The sequence below is a fragment of the Coenobita brevimanus genome, chromosome 74, assembly GCF_032717465.1.
Source record: "Coenobita brevimanus isolate Jiangsu-jjx chromosome 74, ASM3271746v2, whole genome shotgun sequence".
Classification (NCBI taxonomy): domain Eukaryota; kingdom Metazoa; phylum Arthropoda; class Malacostraca; order Decapoda; family Coenobitidae; genus Coenobita; species Coenobita brevimanus.
This window is the reverse complement of record NC_137027.1, coordinates 17,767,782-17,791,469: the sequence shown is the minus strand read 5'-3', so window position 1 is coordinate 17,791,469 and position 23,688 is coordinate 17,767,782. Positions and strand designations below refer to the sequence as shown.

The 23,688-nt window shown below is 41.4% G+C and overlaps 1 protein-coding gene across 1 annotated transcript in view; it reads right to left on the bottom strand.

Annotated features, from left to right (window-relative positions):
* LOC145407670 (uncharacterized) overlaps nt 1-23,104 on the bottom strand; it is a 218,684-nt gene extending 195,580 nt beyond the window's left edge. Inside the window, exon 1 of the mRNA XM_080278540.1 lies at nt 23,040-23,104. Coding sequence (XP_080134666.1) covers nt 23,040-23,097 — 58 coding nt within the window. The 5' untranslated portion in view covers nt 23,098-23,104. The remainder of the gene's footprint in view (nt 1-23,039) is intronic.
* Between the last annotated feature and the right edge of the window lie 584 nt (nt 23,105-23,688).

Genomic DNA, 23,688 nt, shown 5'->3' with positions numbered 1-23,688 from the left:
GTTCATTATCTCTCTCTGTTCCGTAACATAAATTTGGCGACCTCTTATCAGGATATTCAGGATATTATCATAAGGATATTGCTTCATATTTTGTGACTGTGATTTATTCATGATGTCTACTATTACTACGCTTGAAGCCAAATATTTTTTGTCAAATGTGCAAACAGTGTGTAATGTAGAAAACAGAACAAAGAATGAACTTAAGCTTCTTGCTCAACAATTGGGAATTGCTGTTCGCTCTCATCAGTCTAAAGATCAAATTGTTGACATGATTAATAAAAGCTTGTTTAATGTAACTCCTCCAGATGAGCAAAACGCAGATTGAAATAGCTAAGTTACAGCTAGCCCTGCAGGAGGCTCGTGCTAAAGAGGCTGAGTTTCAGGCACGTTCTAAGGAGGCACAGGCACAAATTGAAATTGCTAGGATTCAGGCAGACCATGAGTATCGCATGAAACAAGGTGGAACTGGATCATCTAGCTCTGATGATTTTGATGTGGCTAAAAATGTTAAACTTGTCCCTCCTTTTAATGAATCTGATTTAACAAAGTATTTTCAGTCATTTGAGAGGGTAGCTACAGGTTTTAATTGGCCCAAAAAGTATTGGCCAGTACTCCTTCAAACTGTTCTCACCGGTAAAGCTCAAGTAACTTATGCATCTTTGCCTCAGGATCAATCTGATAATTATGATGTAGTTAAGAGCTTGATTCTTAAGGCCTATGAGCTTGTTCCTGAAGCCTATAGAGTAAAATTTAGGACAACTTATAAGCAAGATAAGCAATCCCATGTTGAGTATGCAAAAATCAAAGAAGATCTGTTAGAGCAATGGTTAAATTCTAAGAATGTAAATTCTGGTTTTGATAAATTTAAGCAGATGATTTTCCTGGTGGACTTCAAAAGGTGTATTTAATAAAGATGTAAGCCTATATCTTGATGAGAAAAGAATAGATAATTTGTCTGATGCTGCAGTTTTAGCTGATGAATATGTTCTCACTCACAAGAGATATTCTAAAGAAAAAAGGAAAGCTGAGAGTAAGTACATTGCCTCTACTCAGAGTACAGGTAACAGGAAAGAGAATAAAGATGATGTTTCTCAGGAAGTAAATACCAGCTTCACCACTAGATTTCAGAAAAGTAAATATACTTATTGTAGTAAGCTTGGTCATACTACGGAGAAATGTTTCAAGGGACAGCGTGATGTGAACAAAAAGGAGTCTTTAAATATTCAGTCAATTGGTCTAGTGTCCACCCTTGAGAGTTCCCAGAATTCTTTAACTGAGTTAACTGAACCTGCTTTGAAGGGTAAATTAAATTCTCATGATGAAGCTCCTCTTTTGAGCAGTAACGTGAATGACACTCTCAAGAGTTCATGTACTAATTTCCTGTCTGATGGTTTTGTCAGTCCTCTGGACAGTAATGACAGGAAATCAGTTAAAATATATCGTGATACAAGTGCTTGCCAATCCCTTATGCTGACCAGTGTTCTAGGCTCTAATGTTAATTCCTCTGATGAAACTGTAATCTTACAAGGCGTAGGGAATAATTACTTCCCTGTCCCTCTGTGCAGAGTGAATTTAGAGTCTGGTTTTGTTAATGGTTCCGTTATGGTTGGGTTGGTTGAGATACTCCCAATGTCAGGTGTAACTTTCTTACTTGGAAATGATATTGGTGGAAATCAAGTGTGTCCAGCTCCTCAGTTGTCTAGTGAGCCAGTGGCTGCGACCCAGGATTGTGATGTCCCTGATGTGTTCTCTGCATGTGCTGTCACTAGGGCTACAGGTAAGTCTAAAGTTACTGGTGACTTAGAGGATAATGATGATGATGATGTTATCCTAGCTGACACTTTTCTTGCTAATTTGGACCACTCACCAGATGAGGCAGTACCCTGAAGTGTTGATAATTTGTCTCGTCAAGAGTTGGTTGAGTTGCAGGTTGCTGACCCTGAGTTCAAAGGTCTAGTTAACTCTGCTTGCAGTGAGGAAGAGTCAGCTGGTGCTTCTACTTGTTACTATATAAAGTCAGGAGTACTTATGAGGGAGTGGAGAACCTCAACAGCATCAGCTGACTGTGAATGGGAGGTTGTACATCAAGTTGTCATCCCTCGTGTTTGTAGGCAGGATATCATTAGAGTGGCTCATGATTCCAGTTTGGCAGGACACCTTGGAGTGAGGAAGACTGTGGCACGCATTTTGAAACACTTCTACTGGCCAGGTATCTTCAGAGATGTTTCCTGGTATTGTAAGTCTTGTCACACCTGTCAAGTTGTGGGGAAGTGTAATCAGACCGAAAAGGTTGCACCTCTAGTTCCCATTCCTCTTTTTGAGGCGCCATTCGCTTGTGTGTTGGTGGATATTGTGGGCCCTCTTCCTAAGACTTCTTCAGGATTTTCTTATGTGTTGACCCTGATTAATATGGCTACTTAACGTGGTTAAGGAAATGCTAGGGTTCTTCACAAAGTTTGGTCTGCCCAAGGAGGTACAGTCAGACAGGGGAAGTAATTTCATGTCAAATGTTCTCAAGCAGTCTCTGAAAGAATTGGGCATCACCCAGATCACGTCTTCAGCTTACCATCCCCAGACCCAAGGAGCATTGGAGAGATATCATCAAACCCTGAAATCGATGCTCAAGAAATACTGTTTGGAACATCAGAAAGACTGGGATAAAGGTCTTCCATTCGTTGTATTTGCTGCAAGAGAATCTCCAAATGAATCACTGGGCTTCTCACCCTTTGAACTACTGTTTGGCCATGAAGTAAGAGGACCCCTTAAGCTACTCAAGGAATGCTGGCTGTCGGAGGAAGATGACGTCAACCTGTTGGAGTATGTGATGAAGTTCAAAGAACGGCTGTCCACTGCTTTACAGCTGGCGAGAGAGAATTTAGGAGCTGCTCTGGAGAAGATGAAGACTTGGTATGATAAGAAGTCCAGGTTATGCCACTTTCAGCCAAGAGATCAGGTTTTGATTCTGCTACCGGTGCATGGGCAACCTCTTCAAGTCAAGTTTAGTGGTCCTTATTTCGTGGAGAAGAAACTCAGTGATGTCAACTATGTCATCGCCACACCAGATCGTAGAAAGAACAAGCAACTTTGTTACATCAACATGCTAAAGTTATATCACAGGAGGGACGAAAATAACCCAGTCTGCACTGTAGCTGTTCCACCCGAGTCTGCAAGTGAAGTTCTCCCATGCAGCATGAGCCTGAGTGATAGTTTGGGGAAGAATCCTGATATCATGAATGATCTCCAGACTAAGCTTTCTCATCTAGCTCCCGAGGAAAGGCAGGAGTTTTCGGCATTACTGCAGGAGTACCCGCAAGTGTTCTGTGCCACTCCAGGAAGAACCACTGTGTTGATGCATGATGTCGATGTTGGAGACGCAAAGCCAATTAAACTGCCTCCTTACCGTGTGAACCCAGTGAAAGTTCCTCTCATCCAGAAGGAGCTTGGCTACCTGTTGGATCACAAGATGATTGAGCCCTGTCAGAGCGAGTGGAGTTCTCCTGTCACTCTAGTCCCTAAGCCAGGTGGGTCACAGCAGCTTTGCATCGACTACAGACGTGTTAATCAGATAACCAAAACAGACACTTACCCTCTCCCTCGCGTGGAAGATTGCATAGACAAGATCGGAAAGGCTAGGTACATAAGTAAGTCTGATTTGTTAAAGGGATACTGGCAAGTACCTATGACTGAACGTGCTAGGGAGATCTCATGTTTTTTAACACTAGGAAAGACTTTTGCATGTTCTGTAATGCCATATGGTATGAAGAATGCACCAGCCACTTTTGAGAAGCTCATGAATGTTGTAACAGAGGGTTTGGCAGGGTGTGTTGTTTATATTGATGATGTATTAATCTTCAGTGACAACTGGAAAGATCACCTATGCCATGTCAGTAAATTTCTTGAGCGTTTGGTTCAGGCTAATCTTGTAGCTAATTTATCAAAGTGTGAGTTTGGTCAAGCTAAAGTTCAGTACATTGGGTACGTAATTGGTGATGGACATGTTGCACCACCAGGAGCTAAGATTCAAGTTATAAGTGATCTTCCCAGACCTAAAAATAGGAAAGAGCTACAAAGATTTTTGGGAATGGTAGGTTTTTACAGGAGATTTGTTCTTAACTTTTCAATTCTTGTATCACCACTTACAGACCTACTGAAAAAGGGAGTTAAATTTGTCTGGACCGATAACTGTGAATCCTCTTTCAGAAAAGTTAAAGCTATCCTATTAAGTCAGCCAGTGCTCGCTACTCCAAATTTTGCTAAGCCTTTTAAGATGGCTGTTGACGCAAGTGATACAGGAGCTGGGGCTGTTTTGCTGCAAGAGGATGATCAGGGTATTGAACACCCTGTATCTTATTACAGTAAGAAGTTCACTCCACCTGAAAAGAACTACTCAACTATTGAGAAAGAGCTGTTGGCCTTGATTTTGGGTTTACAGCATTTTTCATTTTATTTGTGTTCTGGTTTTGACCCCATAGTCATTTATACCGATCATAACCCACTGAAATTCCTTAGTAAGTTTAAAGATAAAAATCAGAGATTGACAAGATGGAGTCTACTTCTTCAGGGGTATTCATTAGACATACAACATGTCAAGGGGAAAGAAAATGTTATTGCAGATTGCTTATCTAGACTTTAGACAGATTGTTTTAGAGTAATAAGAAATTTCCTTTGTAAATTTTTTTTTTTTTTGTGGGGAGGTGTTACATAGCCTATGATTTCATCATCCTTTGTATAATTCTAACGTACAGTATGCTGCATGTTTGATCACGATTCGCCTCGTGGCTTCCATAGTGACCAAGCTTCTGTGTTCTACCTCAATCCCCCCTTCTTTCCCTCATAGCAGAGTAAGTCGTTCTTTCTGTTGTTCAGAGCAGGAGTGTCAACTCTTTGTCCCCTATGGCTTCATTTGCGCGCCCTTCTTACAGGTTGTATCAAGCTCTGACGGCCCCAATGTAATGAGCTCAGTCTCTGCATTAATTGCCACTTAGATCTACTCTTCATTTTGTTCACATCTCTGTCCTCCCCTGTACAGAGTGTTATTATTGTGAGTGCTCAGGAAGTCTCCAACCATCTAGCAGCTGTGTAATTTGAGTATAAGTGTTATTACTTTTTTTCTTGTACTGTATAACATATGGTGTTAATTCGTAGGCCTAGTGAGGTTTTTGTGATTAATGTAAAGTTTTTACTGTTAGCCAGTAGTAATAATATTTTGTATCAGTAATATCTTGCATTAACTGAGCATTATCCGGTTTTCTCATTTTATCAGGGCTGACTTAGATAAATTTACTCTTGCTAATTTCGTGTTAATAGAGGCTATTGCAGTTAACCATATATTTAACCTGTTTTTTTGCCATTACATTATCCTTATGAGTCCTGAATGTTTAGTTGTTAGTTTGAGCATTAAACTTTAACTTGTAATTTTACCTAACTCTTTTGTTTTGAACCTGGAACGTTGCGGGACAGTAGTGATTTAGTATTGTCACTTGAAGTGTTCATTATCTCTCTCTGTTCCGTAACATAAATTTGGCGACCTCTTATCAGGATATTCAGGATATTATCATAAGGATATTGCTTCATATTTTGTGACTGTGATTTATTCATGATGTCTACTATTACTACGCTTGAAGCCAAATATTTTTTGTCAAATGTGCAAACAGTGTGTAATGTAGAAAACAGAACAAAGAATGAACTTAAGCTTCTTGCTCAACAATTGGGAATTGCTGTTCGCTCTCATCAGTCTAAAGATCAAATTGTTGACATGATTAATAAATGCTTGTTTAATGTAACTCCTCCAGATGAGCAAAACGCAGATTGAAATAGCTAAGTTACAGCTAGCCCTGCAGGAGGCTCGTGCTAAAGAGGCTGAGTTTCAGGCACGTTCTAAGGAGGCACAGGCACAAATTGAAATTGCTAGGATTCAGGCAGACCATGAGTATCGCATGAAACAAGGTGGAACTAGATCATCTAGCTCTGATGATTTTGATGTGGCTAAAAATGTTAAACTTGTCCCTCCTTTTAATGAATCTGATTTAACAAAGTATTTTCAGTCATTTGAGAGGGTAGCTACAGGTTTTAATTGGCCCAAAAAGTATTGGCCAGTACTCCTTCAAACTGTTCTCACCGGTAAAGCTCAAGTAACTTATGCATCTTTGCCTCAGGATCAATCTGATAATTATGATGTAGTTAAGAGCTTGATTCTTAAGGCCTATGAGCTTGTTCCTGAAGCCTATAGAGTAAAATTTAGGACAACTTATAAGCAAGATAAGCAATCCCATGTTGAGTATGCAAAAATCAAAGAAGATCTGTTAGAGCAATGGTTAAATTCTAAGAATGTAAATTCTGGTTTTGATAAATTTAAGCAGATGATTTTCCTGGTGGACTTCAAAAGGTGTATTTAATAAAGATGTAAGCCTATATCTTGATGAGAAAAGAATAGATAATTTGTCTGATGCTGCAGTTTTAGCTGATGAATATGTTCTCACTCACAAGAGATATTCTAAAGAAAAAAGGAAAGCTGAGAGTAAGTACGTTGCCTCTACTCAGAGTACAGGTAACAGGAAAGAGAATAAAGATGATGTTTCTCAGGAAGTAAATACCAGCTTCACCACTAGATTTCAGAAAAGTAAATATACTTATTGTAGTAAGCTTGGTCATACTACGGAGAAATGTTTCAAGGGACAGCGTGATGTGAACAAAAAGGAGTCTTTAAATATTCAGTCAATTGGTCTAGTGTCCACCCTTGAGAGTTCCCAGAATTCTTTAACTGAGTTAACTGAACCTGCTTTGAGGGGTAAATTAAATTCTCATGATGAAGCTCCTCTTTTGAGCAGTAACGTGAGTGACACTCTCAAGAGTTCATGTACTAATTTCCTGTCTGATGGTTTTGTCAGTCCTCTGGACAGTAATGACAGGAAATCAGTTAAAATATATCGTGATACAAGTGCTTGCCAATCCCTTATGCTGACCAGTGTTCTAGGCTCTAATGTTAATTCCTCTGATGAAACTGTAATCTTACAAGGCGGAGGGAATAATTACTTCCCTGTCCCTCTGCGCAGAGTGAATTTAGAGTCTGGTTTTGTTAATGGTTCCGTTATGGTTGGGTTGGTTGAGACACTCCCAATGTCAGGTGTAACTTTCTTACTTGGAAATGATATTGGTGGAAATCAAGTGTGTCCAGCTCCTCAGTTGTCTAGTGAGCCAGTGGCTGCGACCCAGGATTGTGATGTCCCTGATGTGTTCTCTGCATATGCTGTCACTAGGGGTACAGGTAAGTCTAAAGTTACTGGTGACTTAGAGGATAATGATGATGATGATGTTATCCTAGCTGACACTTTTCTTGCTAATTTGGACCACTCACCAGATGAGGCAGAACCCTGTAGTGTTGATAATTTGTCTCGTCAAGAGTTGGTTGAGTTGCAGGTTGCTGACCCTGAGTTGAAAGGTCTAGTTAACTCTGTTTGCAGTGAGGAAGAGTCAGCTGGTGCTTCTACTTGTTATTATATAAAGTCAGGAGTACTTATGAGGGAGTGGAGAACCTCAACAGCATCAGCTGACTGTGAATGGGAGGTTGTACATCAAGTTGTCATCCCTCGTGTTTGTAGGCAGGATATCATTAGAGTGGCTCATGATTCCAGTTTGGCAGGACACCTTGGAGTGAGGAAGACTGTGGCACGCATTTTGAAACACTTCTACTGGCCAGGTATCTTCAGAGATGTTTCCTGGTATTGTAAGTCTTGTCACACCTGTCAAGTTGTGGGGAAGTGTAATCAGACCGAAAGGTTGCACCTCTAGTTCCCATTCCTCCTTTTGAGGCGCCATTCGCTCGTGTGTTGGTGAATATTGTGGGCCCTCTTCCTAAGACTTCTTCAGGATTTTCTTATGTGTTGACCCTGATTAATATGGCTACTCGTTATCCTGAAGCCATTCCACTTAGAAATATCTCAGCAAAGAACGTGGTTAAGGAAATGCTAGGGTTCTTCACAAAGTTTGGTCTGCCCAAGGAGGTACAGTCAGACAGGGGAAGTAATTTCATGTCAAATGTTTTCAAGCAGTCTCTGAAAGAATTGGGCATCACCCAGATCACGTCTTCAGCTTACCATCCCCAGACCCAAGGAGCGTTGGAGAGATATCATCAAACCCTGAAATCGATGCTCAAGAAATACTGTTTGGAACATCAGAAAGACTGGGATAAAGGTCTTCCATTCGTTGTATTTGCTGCAAGAGAATCTCCAAATGAATCACTGGGCTTCTCACCCTTTGAACTACTGTTTGGCCATGAAGTAAGAGGACCCCTTAAGCTACTCAAGGAATGCTGGCTGTCGGAGGAAGATGACGTCAACCTGTTGGAGTATGTGATGAAGTTCAAAGAACGGCTGTCCACTGCTTTACAGCTGGCGAGAGAGAATTTAGGAGCTGCTCTGGAGAAGATGAAGACTTGGTATGATAAGAAGTCCAGGTTATGCCACTTTCAGCCAAGAGATCAGGTTTTGATTCTGCTACCGGTGCATGGGCAACCTCTTCAAGTCAAGTTTAGTGGTCCTTATTTCGTGGAGAAGAAACTCAGTGATGTCAACTATGTCATCGCCACACCAGATCGTAGAAAGAACAAGCAACTTTGTCACATCAACATGCTAAAGTTATATCACAGGCGGGACGAAAATAACCCAGTCTGCACTGTAGCTGTTCCACCCGAGTCTGCAAGTGAAGTTCTCCCATGCAGCATGAGCCTGAGTGATAGTTTGGGGAAGAATCCTGATGTCATGAATGATCTCCAGACTAAGCTTTCTCATCTAGCTCCCGAGGAAAGGCAGGAGTTTTCGGCATTACTGCAGGAGTACCCGCAAGTGTTCTGTGCCACTCCAGGAAGAACCACTGTGTTGATGCATGATGTCGATGTTGGAGACGCAAAGCCAATTAAACTGCCTCCTTACCGTGTGAACCCAGTGAAAGTTCCTCTCATCCAGAAGGAGCTTGGCTACCTGTTGGATCACAAGATGATTGAGCCCTGTCAGAGCGAGTGGAGTTGTCCTGTCACTCTAGTCCCTAAGCCAGGTGGGTCACAGCAGCTTTGCATCGACTACAGACGTGTTAATCAGATAACCAAAACAGACACTTACCCTCTCCCTCGCGTGGAAGATTGCATAGACAAGATCGGAAAGGCTAGGTACATAAGTAAGTCTGATTTGTTAAAGGGATACTGGCAAGTACCTATGACTGAACGTGCTAGGGAGATCTCATGTTTTTTAACACTAGGAAAGACTTTTGCATGTTCTGTAATGCCATATGGTATGAAGAATGCACCAGCCACTTTTGAGAAGCTCATGAATGTTGTAACAGAGGGTTTGGCAGGGTGTGTTCTTTATATTGATGATGTATTAATCTTCAGTGACAACTGGAAAGATCACCTATGCCATGTCAGTAAATTTCTTGAGCGTTTGGTTCAGGCTAATCTTGTAGCTAATTTATCAAAGTGTGAGTTTGGTCAAGCTAAAGTTCAGTACATTGGGTACGTAATTGGTGATGGACATGTTGCACCACCAGGAGCTAAGATTCAAGTTATAAGTGATCTTCCCAGACCTAAAAATAGGAAAGAGCTACAAAGATTTTTGGGAATGGTAGGTTTTTACAGGAGATTTGTTCTTAACTTTTCAATTCTTGTATCACCACTTACAGACCTACTGAAAAAGGGAGTTAAATTTGTCTGGACCGATAACTGTGAATCCTCTTTCAGTAAAGTTAAAGCTATCCTATTAAGTCAGCCAGTGCTCGCTACTCCAAATTTTGCTAAGCCTTTTAAGATGGCTGTTGACGCAAGTGACACAGGAGCTGGGGCTGTTTTGCTGCAAGAGGATGATCAGGGTATTGAACACCCTGTATCTTATTACAGTAAGAAGTTCACTCCATCTGAAAAGAACTACTCAACTATTGAGAAAGAGCTTTTGGCCTTGATTTTGGGTTTACAGCATTTTTCATTTTATTTGTGTTCTGGTTTTGACCCCATAGTCATTTATACCGATCATAACCCACTGAAATTCCTTAGTAAGTTTAAAGATAAAAATCAGAGATTGACAAGATGGAGTCTACTTCTTCAGGGGTATTCATTAGACATACAACATGTCAAGGGGAAAGAAAATGTTATTGCAGATTGCTTATCTAGACTTTAGACAGATTGTTTTAGAGTAATAAGAAATTTCCTTTGTAAATTTCTTTTTTTTTGTGGGGAGGTGTTACATAGCCTATGATTTCATCATCCTTTGTATAATTCTAACGTACAGTATGCTGCATGTTTGATCACGATTCGCCTCGTGGCTCCCATAGTGACCAAGCTTCTGTGTTCTACCTCAATCCCCCCTTCTTTCCCTCATAGCAGAGTAAGTCGTTCTTTCTGTTGTTCAGAGCAGGAGTGGCAACTCTTTGTCCCCTATGGCTTCATTTGCGCGTCCTTCTTACAAGTTGTATCAAGCTCTGCCGGCCCCTATTTAATGAGCTCAGTCTCTGCATTAATTGCCACTTAGATCTACTCCTCATTTTGTTCACATCTCTGTCCTCCCCTGTACAGAGTGTTATTATTGTGAGTGCTCAGGAAGTCTCCAACCATCTAGCAGCTGTGTAATTTGAGTATGTTATTACATTTTTTCTTGTACTGTATAACATAAGGTGTTAATTCGTAGGCCTAGTGAGGTTTTTGTGATTAATGTAAAGTTTTTACTGTCAGCCAATAGTAATAATATTTTGTATCTGTAATAATATATCTTGCATTAACTGAGCATTATCCGATTTTCTCATTTTATCAGGGCTGACTTAGATAAATTTACTCTTGCTAATTTCGTGTTAATAGAGGCTATTGCAGTTAACCATATATTTAACCTGTTTTTTTTTTTGGCCATTACATTATCCTTATGAGTCCTGAATGTTTAGTTGTTAGTTTGAGGATTAAACTTTAACTTGTAACTTTACCTAACTCTTTTGTTTTGAACCTGGAACGTTGCGGGACAGTAGTGATTTAGTATTCTCACTTGAAGTGTTCATTATCTCTCTCTGTTCCGTAACTATATATATATATATATATATATATATATATATATATATATATATATATATATATATATATATATATATATATATATATATATATATATATATATATATATATATATACTTCATTAATCAGTCATCATCCCGTCCTACGTTGCCCCATGAGGAGCATAGGAGCCTGGGGCCAGGTAAGTTGGTCCTGACATTTAAGATGAGAGTGACCATCCTTACTCATCTCCGAGTGGCATTACATAAACAATAAACACCAATCACCCATTGGATATAAACATTCACCAGCTTAATCCAATTGGAGCGCCGTAATTACCCACAAAACCACTAGGTGACAACATTTGGTTATATCGTTACCACCCAGTGTAGTAAATGGTTTCCTGTGGTACAGAAAACCATTTAGCTTGTCACTCAGTGTACAGTCACCCACAGGCAGAAAGAAGAGAGAATGAAGGAAAAAAAGTAAGATGATTGAAGTCACACATAGGAAGAAAGATGAAGAAAGACTGATTGAAAGAAAAACAGAAGAGGATGGAAGAAAAGAAGGGCGGAGGAGAAAGGCCAGACACCCGAGAGCAGCACTACATTGAGTTAATGGGATATATGATGTTACTTGTAGCAGTAGTAGCGATGGTGGTAGAAGTAGCAGTAATAACAATAGTAGCTTTCCTAGCCAGTCTCTGAATCACCATCCTCTCTCATAGTATATGTGTATCTCACCACTCATCTTTCCATCCCTCTCATCTTTGGTCTCCCTCTCCACCTTGCACATATACCCCCCTTAGTCACTTTCATTCTCAACCCCCCTCTCTCATGTATCACTCCATCCCTGCATCTCATCCTCAGGTTTCCCCTTACCCCTCATATGCACTCTTCTGGTCAGTCTCTCATTCCCCATCGTCTCATATATCACTCCACTCCATCGCTCCATCTCATCCCTGGTCTGCCCCTTCACCTCACTCATATATATTCCTCGCTAGTATCATTCCCCATCCTCTCACGTATCTCTCCACTCCATCCCTGCATCTCATCCTCAGGTTTTCCCTACCCCTCACATACACTCTTCTTGTCAGTCTCTAACTCGCTATCATTTTAGTTAATAAATCTACACTTTTTCGCACAGGGCAACAACCTCAAAGTGAACAAACACTGGGGAAATTCTCACTACCCCGCCATCATTCTCCCTTCGAGTGATTTGTGGGGATGAGGTTGGTGGTAGTGGGGGAGGGAAAGAGGAAAGGAATGTGTGTGTGGAGAGAGAGAGAGAGAGAGAGAGAGAGAGAGAGAGAGAGAGAGAGAGAGAGAGAGAGACAGACAGACAGACAGACAGACAAACAGACAGACAGACAGACAGACAAACAGACAGACAGAAGCTTAGTCTCTCTCTCTCTCTCTCTCTCTCTCTCTCTCTCCACACTGTATACTTGTATGGTCATATACATCCATCCATACATACATACACATATTCACACAGATAGTTATAGATAGATAACAGATAATTGATAGAGAGATAGATAACTATTTTGATTTTACATCTGAAGAGGGTTTTAATTAGACAACAACTGCTTCTCCATAATTAAGCACAATTTCAATATGTGGTTATAGATAAATAATTTGAAAAACATATTGCATTATAAAAAAAATTATGATGGATTTCCTACTACTGTTTGCCTTCCTCTATACTCCATTGTGTATTATACCATTTTCACTTTAACTTGGCCTAAAATTGCCATCTCTTCATCTTGAATTCTAAGCTGTTACAAGAGATTAACAGTAGAATATGATGCCAGTCATGAAGCAGTGCTATGGAAGGAATGTAGAGTGTGAAATAAACTGGAAAATAACAAAAGAATCTGGGACAAATTAGGGTAAAACGAATATACGGTATTTTGCTTAATTGCTCATCGTTACATAACACATCATGGGTATGCGGCCGTGTGATGTGTCCGGTTCAGGGAAGATGGACGCCCCTGCCCAGCATAATTCCGGGTCACCCTTGGGCAAGGTGTAGCACCAGTTAGCCCACCAAAATGGTAGTAGCTGCACGGTTACCATCGTCCCGGGAGGTACTACTATGGCAGTGACGTGATAGCTGGCCATGCTCTCAACCACATTTACGAAGTAGTCAAAGTCTGGGTGGACACTACTACTCATGCCTATCCCCTATACACAGCTGGCCTTGCACAACACTCCCATGCGGGGAACTCAACCACATTTACCAAGTAGACAAAGTCTGGGTGACACCACTACTCATACATATCCTATACACAGCTCATCCTCTTGGGGGTATGCCTCCTTCATTTTACCTGAACCTCGCGTTATGGAAGGACCTTGTTCCCACACTGCCAGGCGTTGTGTGCCACAGGAAGGTGTTGCTTATTTGTGGTCGATGGGTCTGCTAGGCCACTCAGACAGCATCAACATCTATACACCACTACCACTACTACTGAGAGGGGGATGGAGGGAGGGAGGGGGGTAGTGGGGAAGAGAGGGATGGATGGTTTAATACGAGAGAAGTAAAAGAAAAAATAAAAGATATAGGAAAAATCTCAGCAAGATCAGCTAAAACTAGTCTCTCTCTCTCTGTCACACACACACACACACACACACACACACACAAAGAACGACATGGGCTGTCTCAACAGTTCCTCTTTGGCGAATTATTTTACCAACTCCATGTTATTATTCCTTCGTATATTATGTATATCCTTGAAATAACTTCATAATTTGCGCTAATATGATATAGTAGAAAACTGGGGAGTAATGTGTATTAAATTGCTAAGGAAGAGGTGTTACCGAATATCCACAAATACCGGTCATTTTCTTCTCCTCCTCTTTTCATTATCCACCATCATCACCACCACCACCATTACCACCTTCATCATGCTCCTCTTTCTCCTCCTCCTCCTCATCATCATTACCTTTCCCATATGTTGGATGAGGAACTACCGCCCTCAGTTAGTCCCTCCCTCTTCCTATGACCTCCAGCCTTTTAAACTCTCTACCAGACAGCCTAAAAGGAGCAAAGGGGCTGTTGCTGTCTGGATTTCTCTGTCTGTAATAGCAGTCAATAATACCCACACCAGACCACATCACCACATAGGATAATACCACACCAGTCAATAATACCCACACCACCACACAGGACAATACCACACCACTCAATAACAGCCACACCACACCACACCACCAAAGCAGTCAATAATAGCCACACCATACCACCACAGCAGTCAATAATAGCCACACCACACCACACCACACCACAGGATAATGCCACACTAGTCGATGATACTCACACCACACCACCACACAGGACAATACCACACCAATTAAAAATAGCCACACCACACCACCACACAGGGTAATACCACACAAGTCAAAAATACCCACACCACACCACCACACAGGATAATACCACCCCAGTCAGTAAAAATCACACCACACCACCACACTGGATAATACAACCCCAGTCAGTGACAATCACACCACACCACCACACAGGATAATACCACACCAGTCAGTAACAATCACACCACACCACCACACAGGATAATACCACACCAGTCAGTAACAATCACACCACACCACCACACAGGATAGTACCACACCAGTCAGTAACAATCACACCACACCACCACACAGGATAGTACCACACCAGTCAGTAACAATCACACCACACCACCACACAGGATAATACCACACCAGTCAGTAACAATCACACCACACCACCAAAGAGCATAATACCACACCAGTCAGTAACAATCACACCACACCACCACACAGGATAATACAACCCCAGTCAGTAACAATCACACCACACCACCACACAGGATAATACCACACCAGTCAGTAACAATCACACCACACCACCACACAGGATAATACCACACCAGTCAGTAACAATCACACCACACCACCACACAGGATAGTACCACACCAGTCAGTAACAATCACACCACACCACCACACAGGATAGTACCACACCAGTCAGTAACAATCACACCACACCACCACACAGGATAATACCACACCAGTCAGTAACAATCACACCACACCACCAAAGAGCATAATACCACACCAGTCAGTAACAATCACACCACACCACCACACAGGATAATACAACCCCAGTCAGTAACAATCACACCACACCACCACACAGGATAATACAACCCCAGTCAGTAACAATCACACCACACCACCAAAGAGCATAATACCACACCAGTCAGTAACAATCACACCACAACACCACACAGGATAATACCACACCAGTCAGTAACAATCACACCACACCACCAAGGAGCATAATACCACACCAGTCAGTAACAATCACACCACACCACCACACAGGATAATACCACACCAGTCAGTAACAATCACACCACACCACCAAAGAGCATAATACCACACCAGTCAGTAACAATCACACCACAACACCACACAGGATAATACAACCCCAGTCAGTAATAATCACACCACACCACCACACAGGATAATACCACACCAGTCAGTTACAATCACACCACACCACCACACAGGATAGTACCACACCAGTCAGTTACAATCACACCACACCACCACACAGGATAGTACCACACCAGTCAGTAATAATCACACCACACCACCACACAGGATAATACCACACCAGTCAGTAATAATCACACCACACCACCACACAGGATAATACCACACCAGTCAGTAATAATCACACCACACCACCACACAGGATAGTACCACACCAGTCAGTAACAATCACACCACACCACCACACAGGATAATACCACACCAGTCAGTAACAATCACACCACACCACCACACAGGATAGTACCACACCAGTCAGTAACAATCACACCACACCACCACACAGGATAGTACCACACCAGTCAGTAACAATCACACCACACCACCACACAGGATAGTACCACACCAGTCAGTAACAATCACACCACACCACCACACAGGATAATACCACACCAGTCAGTAACAATCACACCACACCACCACACAGGATAATACAACCCCAGTCAGTGATACCCGCACCACACCACACCACACAGGATAATGAGACATGGTATTTCACTCTCTGAACAATATATTTGGAGAGAGAGAGAGAGAGAGAGAGAGAGAGAGAGAGAGACAGCATTTTTTTTTTTTTTTACCTTTTCATGTAATCCATATCACATCCAGCGATTTTATTAAGCGCAGAGGGAATTTTGGAACAAGGAGGGGGGGGGGGAAGTATATCCCTCGTTAACCCCTTCAAATTGCTAGTCACGAGGAAGTGCTGTGGGTGGGATGTAGAGCCGTAGCATTGTCTTATTCTGCCACTGAGCTACGTGAAATAAGCTGCAAAAGGACGAAAATCTGGGCCAAGCTAAGATGAAAGGACTATATTTGTCATTGTTTTTGTTGTTGATGGTTTCTTGTTATTGTTTTTGTCTGCTTCTTGTTTTTTTTTTACTTTGTTGTTTTTGTAGTTGTTGTGGTGGCATTGTTGTTCTTGTTCTTTGTTCTTGTTTATTTGTCATTCTTGTTGTTCTGTTATTGTTGTTTTTGTTGGTGTTCTTGTCGTTCTTGTTGAGGATAATGGAGCCGAGTTCTTGCTTACGACTGCCATACTGCGCGACGACCACTGGGGGCTTCACGACGACCTTTACCACTACTCACACTGCCGATGCTGGGGTCATCTCGAGTCGTACTGGTCGTCTTCTTTGTCGTCGTCGTCGTCGTGGGCTCTCCGGACGACCTCTTCCTCTCGTAAGGGCAGGTTGGGTAGCAGTAACACTTGCCGTCTGGAAGCGTGTAGCAGCAGGGAGCAATCTCACACTGGCCTGTTGTGGGTTAGGAAGTAAAATTAACAGTAGTAGTGATGATAATAGTAGTAGTGATGATAATGGTAATAGCAGTAATGATAATGATAATAGTAAGTGATAATGATAGTAGTAGTGGCAACAATAATGGTAGTGGTAATCGTAATAATAACAGCAATAGTGATAGTAATAATAGCAGTGATAATAAAAGTAGTAGTGATAATAATAATAGTAGTAGTGATGACAAAAGCAGTAGTGATAATAATAGTAGTAATAATAGTAGTAGTGATGATAATAATAGTAGTACTAATAGAAGTAGTGATAATAATAATAGTTGTAATGATAATAATAGTAGCAGTGATGATGATAATAATAGTACTAGTCACAGGCTAATAATAGCAGTAGTGATAATGATAATAGTAGTGATAATGATGGTAGTTGTGATAATAATATTACCTGCAGTAGTTGTGATGATTATAATAATAGTGATGATAATAATAATAGTAATGATAATAATAGTAGTAGTGATAATACTAGTGGTAGTGATTATAACAGTGGTGATAGTGACAATGATATTAATAATGATAATAATTATAATAACCATAGTAGTAAGTGATAATAATAATGATAACTGCAGTAGTAATAATAGTAATGATGATAACAGCAATAACAACAAGCCTTTACCAAAGATGTATCCCCATCATGCGCTAAAGAATAAAAAGATGTGCACTAATAGTTATGCCAATTTCAGAGACAGCGAGGGGGGGGGGGAAGGGCACAAACTAGGACTCGTACACTATCTTTACCCGTCCCCGCCCCGGAGGGCCTCGGAAATTGGTAGGCTATTCTTTTCACTCGGTTTGTCTGTTTGTTTGATTGTTTGTTTGTTTGTCTATCTGTTAACAACTTTACGTGAAAACTAGTGCTGCGATTTTGACTAGAATTACAGGGATGATTAGCTACGACCTTCTGAACACCTGATTAAATTTTGGGCCGAATTGGGCCAAGCCCAGGCTGTAGGCCCCCAAAAATGTGAAAAAAAAAAAAAATAGTTTTTTCGCCACAACTCTTCAAATTTTCACATCGACATGAAAGCAAAACCTAAAGGTGCATCTTTCACATTTGCATCTTATGCTTCAATACATCAGGGGGTCACCCCTCAGTTGGCGGTAAAAGATTCAGTACCAGATGGATCGGGCCTAAAATTTTAAATGGGCTAAAAATCGTCAATTTTCACCTGATTTACTCCAAATTTTATATCACATCTTTCAATAGATATCCTGTTGCGTTTACACGTCAGTACTAAAATGACTGCCGGGCACGGGTTTGCTGTGCCTTGGCACCGCTTCTTGTTCTTTAAGACGTTAAGATGGTCCAGCAAGTAGTTTCCAAGATACAGCTATTTACAGATTAGTTTCCTTGTATGGATATAGTTCGTAAAATACTTACAATGTGGCAATTTCATGTATAAGGACATAAACCAGAGCTTATACTCTATCTTTCTGTATAATACGAAGAGAATCCATGAAGAAGTTTCCAAAATATAACACCAGAAAGAGCTTAGAGAGCGCATACCTCCGCCAATACCATTGCCAATAAAAAGGATCTGGATCTGTATTAGTGGGTATAGGATCCGGGTTCGCCCCCATACTTAATTAGTTCGTTTTTGGTCCATGGCCCATCTTTCCATAAAAGTTCATTGAAATTCATTGAGAACTTTTGGAGATATTGTGCAGTATACTCCGGATCCAGATCCATCCCAAACTTTAATATTTCTTCCTTGGCCCATGGCCCACCCTTCCACAAAATTTCATCAAAATCCTCTCACAACTCTTTGAGTAATCCTGCTGACAGACAGACACACGTACCAACCAACCAACCAATCAACCAATGCGGGGTAAAACATAACCTCCTTGGTGGGGGTAACAAGACAGATTTTTCCTTATATGGTCATAGCTCGTGAAGTACAGACAATATGGCAATTTTACCTATACGGGCATCAACTACGACACATACTCTATCTTTCTGTGTGATAGGAAGCCAATCCACCTGGTAGTTTACGAGATACAGGCCCGGACGGAAAGACGGACGGACAGGGGCGATTCCTATATCCCCACCATATGGAATAATGGTGAGGATAATAACAGTGATAGTGATAATTATAATGATGATAATAATAATAATAATAATAATAATAATAATAATAACAATAACAATAATAATAATAATAATAACAGTAGTAGTAGTAGTAGAGAGATGCGGAAGCGCTGAGTGGGTTAAATCATCATGGGGAAGTGAATAGTAGTGAAGCTGGGGGATAGGAACATCATGAGGTTTATAATAGAAACGAAACTCAGGATGAAGACCACCATAGAGGAGTGCATGAAAGAGGGAATCATCCAGGTATTATACGTCCTCAGAACGGTAGTGACACAAACAACGAGGAAGCAGAACAGCCTCACAGGTCTGTGCAAGAAGGTCGTCCCACATACTGGATGGGCAAATCTCGAGAAAATACAGTAACCTGGGTGAACACCACATACAATGAAATAGTTGGAGGGTCCTCAAGTAACCTTTTTGAACCTCCCAAATGCAATGCTACAACTGACATGATCAAGGAAATCACTCGCCTGATAGCCAACTACAACAATAACACACCCATTGCCTCATTCTCTCTTAAGGTCCTTGCACTAATACCACATCTCTTCCTCAACAAGACCCGCCCAAGAGCTAGCATTCCAGAAAATATTAAAGCCATCCAAAGGCGGGTTGAAACATGGAAAAGAGGTGAACTCGACAACCTACTTCAGGAAGCAAGGGCCATGCAGATGAGAATAAACAACCGAGGCAGAAGAAATCAGAATACCAACGATGTTGCAAGGATTTTTGGCAGCAAGATGAGACAGGGGAAGGTCTCGATGGCAACAAGATCTCTGTCAGCTGAATCACCAAAAGGAGTACTTGACCTGACAGATGAAACAATGCAACAACTAAATGAAAAACACCTGACTGCACGACAAGCAAGTGCCCAGTCAAAGCTTGATGGCAACTACACTCCTCCCAATCCCATTATATATGACAGGATAACTGGAGATATGGTGTGAGGGAAGGCAATGCACAACACAGGGAGGGACAGAACCGTCAGGCCTGGATGCAAAATCTTGGTGAGTAATCCTCAGTAACATAAAGTTTGGGGAGGCAGCAACAGACCTATGTAACACCATTGCCTCACTAGCGAGGAAGCTGGCTTCAAGTCAGTGCAATAACATCGAAGCATTGACGGCTTGCAGACTAATCCCCCTTGATAAGAATCCTGGATGTAGGCCCATCGGGGTGGGTGAAGTCTTAAGACGGATTATAGGAAAATGCATCATGGAGTTGGTGAAAGATGATGTGAAGCAGGCAGTTGGCAACCTCCAAGTGTGTGCAGGCCAGCAGGCAGGAGGTGAAGCAGCAGTTCATTCCATGAGGAAAATATTTGGTGAAGAGGACTGTCAGGCAGTATTGTTAGTTGATGCCTCATATGCATTTAATTCCATCAACCAGGAGGCAATGCTGCACAATATCAAGGTTAAATGCCCAGCATTTGCCCAATATGTGGAAAACACCAACAAAGAACCAGCAGACCTCTACATTTTGGGTAAGACAGCTGCTCACGATGTCGGTGTAATCCAGTCCACAGAAGGAACTCCCCAGGGGGACCCCATTGCCATGGCTATGTACGCCCTGGCGATGACAGTGCTGCAACAACAGATCAAATACGAAGCCACCAATGTAAAACAGGTAGCCTACACAGATGATCTCACGGGTACTGGCAAGGTGGAGGATGTGAGGAAATGGTGGGACCTTGTAACATCTCATGGCCCTGAAATAGGTTACTACCCTAATGCAAGTAAATCCATCTTGATCATGAAACCAGCTTACTATCAAGATGCACAAGAAGTATTTAGAGGCACAAACGTGATAGTGACCAAGGAGGGTCAAAGGCATCTAGGGGCTGTGACTGGAACAATGGAATTCAAAGACAAATATGTGAGTGATAAGGTAAAGACATGGGTAGAAGAAATTCATACACTATCCAGCCACGTAATAACAGAACCCCATGCAGCATACAGTGCATTTACCTATGGTGTAATGCACAAGTGGACCTTCGTGATAAGGACCATACCAGACATCGAGTTGCTGCTACAACCACTGGAGGATGCAATCAGGGATTCGTTCATCCCATTTCTGGCCAATGGCCACATCCCCACACCAGAAGAGAGGGACCTTCTAGCACTACCACCCAGGATAGGAGGGCTTGGCATTATAAATCCAGTAGCCGTGGCAAGCTATGAACAGAGAAATTCACTCAGGCTCACCGAATCCTTGTCACAGAAGATCTGTGCCCAGGTTGAGATGAGTGAAATCGACCACCAAAAGCAGAAAGGCATAAAGACACAGATAAGCAAGGAGCGTGAAGCAAGACAAAAAGACCAGCTGCAGCACATAATCGAACATCTAACACCAGACCAGTGCAGAAGAGTTGAAATTGCACAGGAGGTTGGGGCATCGAACTGGCTCACAACCCTGCCTCTCGAGGCAAAAGGCTTCCACTTCAACAAACAAGAATTTATTGACGCCATAGCCTTGAGATATGGGTGGCCAATAGAGAACCTATCTCAACACTGTGCCTGTGGCACTGCATTTGATGCAAACCATGCAATAGTATGCAAGAAGGGAGGCTTTGTTTGCATCCGACACGATGAAGTACGTGACCTCACTGCCAAAATGCTGCAGGAAATATGCCATGATGTCACGATTGAGCCAGCTCTGCTACCCCTGGACGGCAAGCACTTCACCCACAGAACAGCAAACACATCAAATGATGCAAGAGTGGATGTCAGTGCTCGAGGTTTCTGGACACGTGGGCAGAGGGCGTTCTTCGACATCAGGGTATTCGATCCCATGGCAGCATGTCATCGTGAACTGTCTCTCGAAGCTGCACACAAGAGGAATGAACAAGAAAAAAATAGAAAATATCAAGAAAGGATCCAACATGTTGACCACGGTCGATTCACTCCACTTGTGTTCACGACATCAGGTGGGATGGGTCCAGAGGCAGTGAGATTCTACTCGAGACTGGCAGAGGTTCTTTCTGAGGAGAAACGTCAACCGCAGAGTTCTGTTATGGCGTGAATGAGATGTCGACTGTCATTCTCCCTCGTGAGGTCTGTTCTGCTATGTCTCAGGGGCACAAGATCATCAGCCCTCAGGCCTGTCTCTCTGGCGGGTATGGATTACGAAGCTACAGTGGTCGAGAGTCGCATAGACCAACGACCCCAATAGTTTAATATCTTTAATTACACTGTAATATCAATAAATAAAAAAATAAAATAATAAGAGTAATAGTAGATGGTTGGTAACCTCAGCCGTTGGCGTGCTTGTAATATGGCGTGTTGTAATATGAGGGTTAGTGTTAACCTTCACATTACAACTCCAAATGGTGAACTGTATTAGGAAGGTTGGTTTTGATCTTCACAATATACAGTAATTCAGCAATGGATGGAGGTGATTTATTTAAAAAATGATACTATTACTCCTACTACTACTACTAGTACTAATATTACTGTTACTACTACTGATAAAAATAATAATAATAATAATAAAGTGAAAATTACACCGAAACAATCAAGTATAAGAAGAAAAATGACACTAACAGAAAAAAAGAAAATAAATGTGTGTGTGTGTGTGTGTGTGTGTGTGTGTGTGTAAATGCATGAAAACAGGGAATATTATTCATAAACTTATATTATTCTTAGTGGTATAGTAGGCTTCGTAACAGGTCTTCTTTAGCGATGAATTATCATTATAATTATAATAATAATAATAATTATTATTATTATTGTTGTAATTATTATTATATTTTTGCATAAAACATCTCTGCACTATTCAGCTGTATTTATATTGTTTAATATTGAAACAGGTTGCACTAATGTAAGAGCTTATCAGTGTGCAATTATCACAATAAACCGCTGAGGAAAATGTGCAACGAAATCTGATATCGACTTACGGTACCTTGCATCCATAAGACACGATGGGATATCGATGTGAGGACAGAATAAATCGCTTGTGAAGAACTATAACGAAATTTCAAAAGGCACTTAACTTCACGAATCTCAAAAAAAAAGAAAAAATCATAAATTACCGCACCTGAACTCAAAGCAGGAAGAACAGCCAGTAAAATGCAGGGCAGAGCGAGAGGAGCCATTACATTCACCCACTCGGTGTCAGGGTCCACACTGACTGAATTGTGTGGCGGCTGGCCCAGCAGCCACAAGTGTGATAAGGGGGCGGAGCTAGTGACGTAATAATAGCTAGCCAATCAAGACACAGATGAAAATGTCATGTACTGCTAAATAGAGAATTATTGTTATCATTTATTCGGTTTCAATAAATATGTTAGAAAAAAAAAAAAAATTACGAAGTGTTTAGTCTACTAATAAACCTTAACAAGTCCCTCGGAAAAAACTCATTTTCAAAATGTGTTACTACAGAGCTCAATGGGGGTGAAGACACCTCTCTTTATACACACCGAAAAATTACCCCCTTATATTGAAAACTGTGTATATTATGAACATGCAGCAGTTTGTGCCCCACTTGGACCCTATTAACGTATGAGAAGTGTGTGTGTGTGTGTGTGTGTTGCCAGGTGATAGAGAGAGAGGGAGGGATGGGAGGAAAAATTAATAAACATCATTTCTCCATGACCTTCTCCCGTTACATGCCCCCCTCCCCTTGCTGCTCTCTGTCCAAGTTAAAGTGAAAATAGATAGATGATGATAGTGGAGGTAGAGAGCAA